This window comes from Triticum dicoccoides, chromosome 5A (genome assembly GCF_002162155.2).
Source record: "Triticum dicoccoides isolate Atlit2015 ecotype Zavitan chromosome 5A, WEW_v2.0, whole genome shotgun sequence".
NCBI classification, from domain to species: domain Eukaryota; kingdom Viridiplantae; phylum Streptophyta; class Magnoliopsida; order Poales; family Poaceae; genus Triticum; species Triticum dicoccoides.
Window position 1 is genome coordinate 291,973,774 of NC_041388.1, and position 11,001 is coordinate 291,984,774.

At 39.7% G+C, this 11,001-nt stretch overlaps 1 protein-coding gene across 1 annotated transcript in view; it reads left to right on the plus strand.

Moving 5' to 3' along the window:
- Positions 1 to 10,587, plus strand: part of LOC119299449 (structural maintenance of chromosomes protein 6B-like) — a gene marked incomplete at its 5' end in the record, with an annotated part of 30,031 nt that extends 19,444 nt beyond the window's left edge. Inside the window, 16 exons of the mRNA XM_037576679.1 lie at positions 1,044 to 1,210; positions 1,285 to 1,387; positions 1,745 to 1,857; positions 4,061 to 4,265; positions 4,330 to 4,458; positions 4,573 to 4,687; positions 7,200 to 7,285; positions 7,898 to 7,993; positions 8,544 to 8,680; positions 8,780 to 8,882; positions 9,239 to 9,318; positions 9,438 to 9,516; positions 9,645 to 9,702; positions 9,819 to 9,916; positions 9,995 to 10,089; positions 10,165 to 10,587. Coding sequence (XP_037432576.1) covers positions 1,044 to 1,210; positions 1,285 to 1,387; positions 1,745 to 1,857; positions 4,061 to 4,265; positions 4,330 to 4,458; positions 4,573 to 4,687; positions 7,200 to 7,285; positions 7,898 to 7,993; positions 8,544 to 8,680; positions 8,780 to 8,882; positions 9,239 to 9,318; positions 9,438 to 9,516; positions 9,645 to 9,702; positions 9,819 to 9,916; positions 9,995 to 10,089; positions 10,165 to 10,222 — 1,722 coding nt within the window. The remainder of the gene's footprint in view (positions 1 to 1,043; positions 1,211 to 1,284; positions 1,388 to 1,744; positions 1,858 to 4,060; positions 4,266 to 4,329; positions 4,459 to 4,572; positions 4,688 to 7,199; positions 7,286 to 7,897; positions 7,994 to 8,543; positions 8,681 to 8,779; positions 8,883 to 9,238; positions 9,319 to 9,437; positions 9,517 to 9,644; positions 9,703 to 9,818; positions 9,917 to 9,994; positions 10,090 to 10,164) is intronic.
- Between the last annotated feature and the right edge of the window lie 414 nt (positions 10,588 to 11,001).

Sequence of the window (11,001 nt, forward strand, 5' to 3'; positions counted from 1 at the left end):
ACTTCATCAACCCATATTGCTTACATTCTCATAGTCTTGTTTTGTTACCATCTCACATGTTTATAGCATGTCGTTTTGTCTATGTATTTATTTATCCACGACTTCATAGATGGCAGCCTAACAATTGTTCCCAGCTACAGGTCTATGCTGTGTTCTGTTAGTGCAGCTGTATTGGCTCTTACGATGTTCTAACCCATCCGAGTACATTATTACTGTGACCGGTCATCCATATTGCTCTGTCCTCTATTCCTCCTAGCATCTCCAACTGCTGTAGAGCCTGTGTTGACTCTGGAAAGTACTAAAGTCCGGGAATGTCCAAGATTTTCATACATGTGCTTCAAATTAGAATATGGAAACTAAAAATTGCGTGCAAACTTTTGGCCGTTTGTGCAGGTGCACCAAAGGGACAGGAGATTGTGTGAATCTTTTGTAATATAAACTCAATCTTTTTTGTACTGTGGGAAAAAAGATCTTAACCTAATCGGCTATTGCTAACATGCTATAGGAATATCAACTTAATTTATTGCCAAAGCTCTAGGGCCTTAATTACAGGAGATAAACTAGGAATGGGAAAATACAAAAAGGAAATACAAGAAACCTATTACAGTATGTACTTCTCTCTAACAACCTCAATGTTGACTGGTGTTTGCACCCTGAGTTCTTGACCCACACAATTCATTTATCCCTTCAGAAATTAAACAATTTGCTCAATCCTTCCTGTTGATTTCAGTTCATTGGAGTAACTGTATTCATATTTCTTCTCATTGCATCAAATAACATGAATGCAAAATATATTTGTTGTCTTATGCTATCCCGTAGAAATAGAAATTTAAGCTTTACACGGTCTTGTCAGGGATTATGCCACTAAGCTGTTATAATTATGCTTGTAGTCCTTGTCGAAGTTTGCGTACTGCACTTACTTTATAATGCAAAGGAATGGTATAAATTATAGCCAGTTCTTTCATATAGCATTGCCTTTTCTATCATGTAAGTTAGGGCTGCGTTACTTCTTCCAAATCTTCATAATGCTTTTTGTCATGCAGCAACTCGCTAGTGAGTCCTGGTCTGTCGCGGTTGATTGCGCATGTGGAGGGCTTCTGGATGCATTTATTGTCTCGTGTCATAAGGATTTACAAGTTTTGCGAGAATGCGCGGGTAGAGTGTATTACAATAACCTTCGAATTATTGTGTATGATTTCACTAGACAGCGGTAAGATTAAAGGCTGTCTTTTTCAACATTTTCTGTTTATTTTTTATGAACTCTAATTCTGTGACCTCCTATAGATTGGTCATTCCAGATGGTTCACTTCCTACAACAGAGCACCCCACAGTACTATCAGTTATTCAGTCAGAGAACCACACTGTGCTGAATGTATTGGTGGATCAGGTACTGCATTATGTAATCTTCAAGCAACTATGTTGGTTTCAGTAAAGTGGTCCAATTACTCCAAACAGCAAGGAGGCACAAAATTGGAGTATTATATAATGGAATTTGACTATGCTTACTCCTATTTAATGTCGTATTTTAACTATTTGATATCTTCGGAAAAGTTGCAACAACTGAATTCATAATTCCCCGAATGGATAATTATTTGGAATCCAAATAAACTGGATATCTATTATGAAATAGTTTTTAATTATGAGATATCAATATGCATCACACCGTTTGTTCTCTTATTTTTGGATCCTTCTGTTCGAGATACTATTATTACAGCAGATATTTACTAAAGTTTCTTTGTGTCAGGGTCACGCTGAAAGGCAGGTCCTGGTTCGAGATTATGAAGTCGGAAAATCTGTTGCATTTGATCACAGGATGCGGAATATAAAGGAAGTCTATACCTCTGATGGGTTCAGAATGTAAGTCTTGGTGGTGGTACTCTGCTCGTATTAGGTTTCGTCTTATTCCAGCAATTAACTTGTTATATCTAGCTGTTTAGGTATAGTTTACCATAAGTAATCCTTTGTTAGAAGTAATTTTAGAATCCTATAGGTATTTCTATCTCCATGTGCCCCCACATGTTTATGTAATTGTGAATTCCCACTTATAGATTTAGTTTTGATGATTTATCATCTTGCTATTTTGTGGAATCGACTAGTGGCTTGAGATCAGTTTTCTGGAGTTTCCCAGTGCCAAGAGGCAGCCCGAGGTAACTGCAGGGGAATGGTTTGATTACATATGGGACCACTTGGAGGGCACCCTAAACCATAGTTACCTGATTCGCAATCCGCTGATTTTTGATTCATGGTCGCTGTTTTCTAAAAATAGAGTTATCTGGGGTATATACAGCTCCAATTCACAAACCAGTAATGGGGTTCCCAAAGCGGTAAATTATAGTCCTGTAATAATCAATATAGGAATTAGTGGCTGGCAAGGCAAGCAAATTGACCACAGAAGATTGTAGCTTAATAACACAAAGGAAAAGAAAAATGCAGAAAGAGAGAAGTTGAAGGGCTGGCATCCAGCTTACGGTTATAGCTTAACAAAAGAAAAGGAAATGAAGAAACTGAGAAGTTTGATGGCTGGGCACCCCCTTAGGACCTCATCATTTCTCTCTTTTTTTTACCGTGTCCTCTCTGGCAACCCAACTAAACCTCTCAGGACTCGTCTGCTCCTCCTGCAATGTCATCGACGGCTACCCAGCAGCAAGGTCGCCCAAGTGGGTATCAACTCAACGGGGGCGACACATGCATGTTCTGACAGCTGCAATGCAGGCCTGGTCGAGCAGCGTCAGCAAGACATAGTCAAGCAGTGGCAGCAACAGTGTCAATTGAGTTCTGCTGTCTCGTTTGGATTTTTGCTTCACTTCTCTATGAATCGCGAGTCAATCGTTTGCGATCTGGAAACCTGACCATCATTGCTCTATCGGGATCAGGGTCCGACGCCTCTTCCAGTGAATCTGGTAACAGCGAACTGGACATCCTGTTCGGAGCACCTGAGCATTGTAGTCGTTTGGCAAACTGGCTGTCTGGGTCGTCGGCTGTGTAGTACAATGACCGGGCATAATGAATGCTGATATTCTGTTTATGTACCGGTTTAATTATAATAGCCTCATTTTTGCTGATTTAGATAAATTTCACCGACTTTTAAGCTATTGTATGTAAGCTTATTGGAAATACTCCCTCTGTCCCATATTATAAGAGCGTTTTTTACACTAGCGTAGTGTCAAAAACACTCTTATATTATGGGACGGAGGGAGTACTTCTTTTAGTCAATTTAATAGAATGATTTCATGTACTAACAAAATGTAATATTCTTTTTCAAATATATAAAGCCAGATTTTCAAGATGTTATATTCAATCATATGTTTTTAATTGTTCATACATATGTGAAGTATTTTAAGTTCCATTTTGTGTTATTCATTTATTTTGATGTTTCAAAGTATTATGCCCGGACTTTGTGTACCAAGTGAATAAAATCTGCCACCAAATTGCTACACATATATGTAATTACCTAAAAAATGCATAGCATGGCAGCAAGAACATTGTCACATGGACAAGAACCAATATGCATTATTTTGGCCTCAACTATTTATCTAGATCACAAGCAATTCACACTCGGCTAAACCTGAAATCCATTCCTCCTTTAATGTCATCAACTATCATCCATTTATCAGTACAAGCATCCATTCATCAGGAGTAGGAAACCAAAGAAAAATTAAAGAAGAGATCCAAAGCCCAGGATCCAGTGTGGACTTGGGGGTCGCTGGATGGCAGGCTGTTGTGAGGTAGATCCAGCGCGTGCTGGAGGTTGCTGGATGGGCAGGCTAGAGGTCCTGCTTGTGCCGATGCGGGGCTGCAGGGCCAGCTGCCAGCTGGGGTCGTCGTCTTTGGAGAAAAGGGGCGGGGAGGAGCAGCAGTGCTCCCTTACTGTGTCTGTGTTTCAGCTCCCACAGCAGTTTTACAGTTCACTGATGCATTTTCTATTCATGAACTTCTTTTGGGAAATAAAGCGTCATGTAAATTACTAGATAACTTAGTTATGGAAATGAGCATGCTAGGTGATATCTGATTGCTGTATGCTCATCGTTGACTTTTTTTTGCCATTGAATTTTTCTTTTAGGTTTTCTAGAGGTTCTGTTCAGACTATTCTTCCTCCAAACAAAAGGCCAAGACCTGAGCGTTGGTGCAGTTCACCCGCAGAAAAAATAGCTGAACTGAAGAATGAAGCTGACGGTATTCAAAGAACAATCTCGGAAAAGAATGCTCAGAGAAGGAAGTTGGTTAATGACCGAAGTAACCTTGAACAGAAAATAGCAAATTTGAAGGTAGAATTCTTATTGATGTATAATTCATTTTAATTATCTATTAACTTCCCATGTTGGTCTGTAGAGAAAACGAGAACCTGAGGAGCGCCATTTAATGAATAAAAAAGTGCAACTTGAAGACGCAAAGAGAGCTACTGCTGAAAATAATAGGCACGCTGCTGTGGATACCACTGAACTAGAGGAGGACATAAAGGTCCGCTCCCGGTTTCCTTTCTCGAGGAACCATCTAATTTCACTGCACTAGGTACTAATCTTTGTTATCTAAGCAAGAACTGTATCAATTTTCTCATGGTACTTATTTCTGCAGGAAGAGAAGAATAACATTGAGCAGAGAGAACTATCACTGCAGAAGACTAATGTGAAGTTGTCAGCAGCTTTACGAGAAGTCAATGATAGAAGAATGGCTTTCAAGACCTTTATGGGTATGAAAAATCCACAATATCAGCATTGATGATTTTATCTCTTGCTGCCATGTATGCAAGTTGTTCAGCATTTGATTTTTCTCATTTCAATCTTGAGATGGCTAACCATGCTTGCAACATGGTAGCGTTTTACTTTAGAATTATGCTTATTTTAGACTTGTGCATATGATGCACGCAGAACTGTGGCGTTAGCTTCTTTGAAGTAGGCATACAACAAATTTGGCTGTTCAATTTGTTAGGCAATACTTAGCAATTAGTCTGTGTAAAAGGATTCAATATAGCATAGTGATAAAGCTAGTATGTGACCAATTTGTTAGGCTATATCTGTCCTCTGATGAAGATAATATACCCGAGTGATACACTCCTTAATTTTCTCGTGCTCTGGTGTGGGCCTTCATGAAGAAATTTGCTAACTGTATTTCGAAAGGCACATACCGTAGAGCAATCACCTGGTCCTGCACACAGGACCTCATGAAGGAAGCATCAACACCAATATGCTTGGTGAGCTCATGCTTCATAGGGTCGCGCACAATTCTGATAGCACATATACTCAGAAAAAAGGGGAGTTGCTGTATTGACAGAAACACCAAAATCCTCAAGTAACCACCGCGGCGAAGTCACATATGCTGTCAAAAGAGCCACAGCTTGCAACTCAGTGTCTGCACTCTGAACCGGAAACTGCAGCTTTGTTTCTTTTCTCCCAGGCGATGAGAACCATCAAGAAAAGCACACATTTGCAGTTTGACCTTCTCACACAACTCACCAATCCACTCCTAAGAAAGCATTGTAGACATTAAACTGATTACAGACCAGTGTCGAAAGCCATAGCAAGAAGGGTGTGGTCATGTGGGCCACAAGAACAAACGCCTCATCGTGGTCATGGCCATGCTCCTGCTTAAAGCCAGATGCAACAAGACAAGCCTTGTAAAGAGAACAATCGGAGCGAGTCTTTAAGTTTATAGACCAATTGAAGGCGCATGTCTGAGATAAAGTTCATGGGATGAACGCTGTAAGAAAAATCAACGAACGAGGGAGAGAAGGAAGAAAAAGGTTGGCCGGTGACATTGTACCTGTTTTTATGAAGGATAGCGAAGCAGAATGAAATAGACGAGCTCCTTTGTGCATGTTCTTCGATGGGGAGCCTGAACAGAGTGGGAGTCGGTGGATGTCAGAGGTGGGTGGAAGCTATGTAGTGGAGCAAGCTGGCGATTGAAAGCGGTGTCAGTCAACCAGAGCAACTGCTGCTTGCGACGGTGAAGGTCTAGCAGACGCGTGTGCTGCGGGGCCGGAAGTCAGGGGTGGGGCAGCAGCGGCTTGACTTAAAGCAGCCTGGATCGGGTGGTCGATGGAGCTGCTGAGGGTCCGGTGTGGTGTCTTGTGATTGCGTTTTAGGACAGATTGGGGCATTGCCGCTGCAAGGATGGCTGGTGGCAGATTTGATCTCGATCAAGGAATTGATCCGGGGGGATCGGAAGCAGAAAATCGCATGCAGTGTGTGGAGATAAAAATCGATCGAAAGTGGAAATCGAGATTGAGACAAATTCGATCAGATAAGGACTAGTTGTGGAGTCCAAAAAAAAACCCTAAATCTACTCTCTCTGTTCCTAAATATATGACGGTTTGGTAGTTTAAATTGAACTACCAAATATTTAGCAAGGGGGGAGTAGTACTTAGATAACATGCGAGGAAATATGCAATTTGTATTTCTTTGAGGTCATGGGCCGATACATATACACCTACAGGCCTGACAAAGCATGCAGAAACCCCATATACAACAGGCATATTACATGTCTATGATATACAACTTTCAACAGTTTCCAGCTCTTTCCAGTTGGAACTTGTTTCTCAACTTTTTCCTGTTGAAACTTTGCTTTTCTTTTATTTACAATATAGTATTTGGAAATAACTGGCGTTTTTTACCCATCAAGCACTAGTTTTATGCTGAAACTTACGGATAGCTGCTGCCAGACTTCTGCCCATGTGTGAATCAGGTGGTAATCTTGGCGCGCTTGTAATCTTTTCTGGTGTTTTCTTAATCCATGTGTGTGCTGTGGATATTCTGTGGGAGTGTCAAAGACCTTTCTGGGTCTGTTTTGTTTAGTGTTTTTCTCTTCTTAATATAATGATGGGCAGCTCCCCTGGTGGTTCCATAAAAAGGAAACTTAAGGATAAACCTCTCCATACTTTGATCTGTTTGATTGTTTGTTTGACCTATACATTACCTGATACTACTTGAATACCAAAATTAAATTCCCTTTACCTTCTGCATTAGATGCAACTTTAGAAAAAAATACGATGCCATAGCTATGGAGAATGAAGAACTAGATTTTTTTTTGTTCACTAAATCTCTGTTTTAGGTTCCTCTCATCCCATACTTGTAGCCTAGATTTCCTTTTACAGAATATGTTCTTCAATGCCTGAAACTGAAAAAGTATATTTCTGTTGTCTATGGCTGCTTTCTTAGCTGTAACTACTATTCTCCGCAGATTCTAACCACTTTTTTTGGTTTCAGATTCTGTGAATGAGGAGAGATTACATTTTAGCAGTGCAAATGATGAACTAGATCTTGTTAAGCGTAAAATAGATGCAGCTCAGCAGGTGCTTCTCCTTATCTCAAATCCATAAGTGCTATACAGTTTGCTCTAGGTTTGTGTTTCTATGGTCTTTCGATGCTTTGCGTGTAGGTGAGATGTACTGAAAGAGCATTTCTTTAGTCCATCTGCTTCATGAAAGCATCAATGAGCCACATATTTTCCCTTTTCCTTTCTTATCCCATGTAAATTTTGCATTGTAAATGACCCCCTTTTGCTGAAATTGGAGCTGTCATTCTTTTGTTCTACAGGCACTATGGCTCATATGGTCTTGTGCCCCTCCCCACCTTAGTATCACATTTGATATTTCCATTATGGATTTTTTTAACTTTGGTTCGAATGTTAGAATATTTATTATACTGTAGAAGTGGATAAGCATCACATTATTGTTTTGTTAGAATATGGCGCTAGCCCTTCACCTACACCACTTATTCAGTTACTCTATGGATTTTTTTTTTGTTAAAATTTGCCTCTACTGGAAACAGATTATCACCATAAACAGCTTGATCAACCAAGCAGTGTCTTTTCCTATTGGGAAGAAGTTAGAAAATTGTGATGGCTCAATTGTCTGTAGCTTGTATTACTGATGGTAGTTTCTTTCAATGAATATGTGAACCAGGAGAAGACTCACTATGAAGGTGTCATGACAACTAAAGTTTTACCTGATATTAAAACGGCTGAAGCAGAGTATGCAGATCTTCAGCAGCGTCGGCAGGTTTTTGTTCTTTACTGGCACTAATGACCTATTTTCATTTTGTTGAATTATGATTGTTTCTGTATGGTTCTTCTCTAAAAGTGAGTGTGTTCTGTTATAGCTACAGACAGTGTGCGCCTGAAAGTTCACATCGCCAAAAGAATTATAAAACTTGATAAGAGAACGTTTTCTTAGTAAGTGTCAAACGTTCTGATGGAATTAACCCTGTTGCAACAGGAAATAACAGTGATGATGCTCAATTTTATTAATTGGCAGGATGAACTACGAAGTAGTAAGATTAGCATGAATGTTCAAATAATTTGTTTTTATCTGTTGGATGGACTGATGGTGTTTCAGTATGGTCAAGAACCACCAATCTCATGTTGTTTTGGTATACTCTTAGAAAAGGTCATACCTTGAATAGTGGCGGAACTTAAATTAGCAACTCCATCTTAGCATTTGTGTACTGCATACTGTCAACTTGTTACATCCAGCGTGCATGTTTTGTTAATTTCTATGAAGCATTTTTAACACCTGGATATATCTAATCTTCTGTGCTTATATTCTGCAGGAGTACTTCAAGAAGGCTTCGATTATTTGCTCTGAGAGTGACATGGAAGCTCTGAGTCATGTTGCTGGATCCACCCCTGAGCAATTAAGTGCTAAGATAAATAGACTGAAACAGAGATTTGATCAAGAAAGCAGAAGGTTTGGAACCACCAACTTAGTCGTAGTGGCAGAAAAAAGCTGATGCCCATGAATTTTTATCCTTTTTTCATTAATATAATAGTAATAATATGTGAGCAGATATGCTGAGTCCATAGATGATCTGAGGGCATTGCATGACAAAAAGGAACGGAAAATCTTAAGAAAGCAACAGCTGTATGCAGGTTTTAGGGTGAAATTAAATGTAAGTTCGTTCAGTACTTCATGTTTTCTGGTGACATCTTTGACTTTTTCAAACTGGTGCTTTAGTTGGAAAAAAATATTTGATTGAATTAGTTATTACTGTTTAATCTTGGTTGTAGAAATGCACAGAACATTTGGGGCACATGCAATGTTTGATCAACCCAGATACATGCGGCTTCCAGTTCACAGCTGTCATTTGTGAAATACTTTTTGAGTCAACTCTACACATATGATTTCTGTGTATCCAATCTAATTACGTAAAAACAATATTAGTTTTCAAAGTTTTGAATGTTTCACTAGACCTATACCCAAAACAGCAGTTGGGTCTGTTCTTGACCCAAGTTTATTGCCGTGCAGTCGTGTCAAAAAGCATTGGACTTGCGATGGAAGAAGTTCCAGAGGAATGCTGGCCTTTTGAAGCGACAATTGACATGGCTGTAAATACAAGTTTCTTGGATGTTTATCATCTGTTTTTCTGCAGGTTTTGATTTCTCTTATCCGTCAGTTGAAATGGTTAGTCCTGATTGGTCGACCACTTTTATTGTTTTGATTGAAGGTTTAATGAGCACCTGGGAAAGAAAGGTATCAGTGGGTTCATCAACGTAGATTACAAGAGTAAAATTTTGTCTGTTGAGGTGTGTACCTTCGTAACATTGCCCCTTCGATGTGCACCTAGTGGCTGGAGAAGTTGTGCTTCATCACCAGCCCACCCGCATATTTTTGTAGTGATTTATGTAATATTTCTTAATGATGTTTGATGTAGCTGACGATGCCTCAAGATGCATCCCGTGATACCGTTAGAGACACTAGAGGACTGTCAGGTACCTTTATGTTTGCCATGGTTGTATCTTGTGAGATAGTGTTTAATTTTTTTGTTATTGGTATTTCGTAGTTATGCTTTCGATAACTACAACTTTTGATATGCATCTTGATCCAGGAGGGGAGCGATCTTTTTCAACACTTTGCTTCACTTTAGCTCTTCATGGAATGACAGAAGCACCTTTTAGGGCCATGGATGAGTTTGATGTATTCATGGTGAGCAATCCGATGGTTTTCTACAATCACCATGTATACCACAAACAAAACCTTATTGGCGGTATCTGATTTGTGCAGGATGCGGTGAGCCGCAAAATAAGCTTGGACACCCTCGTAGATTTTGCTGTTGCACAAGGGTCACAATGGGTATTTATAACACCCCATGATATCAGGTCTGAAAATTGCCTGTGGTTGCTCCTGTTCCAGTTTCTTGCAAATTGATATTTATGACATCTATGTTTCCTCAGCATGGTGAAGCCTGGAGATCGGGTCAAGAAGCAGCAAATGGCCGCCCCTCGCGGTTGACTCAGGGCTTAGCTGCCTGTATGTCGTTGCGCTCGGCATTGTATATATCCATCGATCAGGTCAAGAAGCAGCAAATGGCCGCCCCTCCCTCGGCACTCCTAGCCTCCGGGTCCACTTCTGACAGAACCTCTTGGGAACTGCTCATTTCCTATCTAAGTTTTTTACATAGCTTGTTTCGAAGTGTACTGGCACTTGTTTTGTTATTTAGGACTATCGGGGACCGACATCTTTGGTGTGAAATGAGCTCTTTGTGGTGGCATATACGTATCTGTCAGCTAAAACATTTTGCATTGCATGATACTAAGTGAAGCTAGGTGAAAAGAATCCGCCCAGTCCTGGTGCGCCTGGCATTGATGCCAAGTTAAGTACTCCCTCTGTTCACTTTTGTAAGTCATTTCAGACAACTCAAAATGGGATGTTTTGTACATTGTCTGAAATGTCTTCAAGGTCTTATAAAAGTGAACAGAGGAAGTAGTTGATTTGCTGACTGCTGAGGGCTTCTATACCTTGAGCTCTCAAAAAGGTGTTTAACTTCCATAAATCATACTCCTATTTTTATTGACTTTGCATATTAACTTTGTTTTGGGTCAAACTATGACCAAGTTTATACATAAAAAATTAACAATCACAATATCAAATTAATACCATTAGAATCATATTTTCAGACCATATATATATCTTTATTGTGAAACTTCAGATTGTTTTTGATAAACATTGTCAAGCTTTATAAAGTTTGACTTGGTTCAAAGCTAATATGTGGAGTAAATAAAATGCAGGGA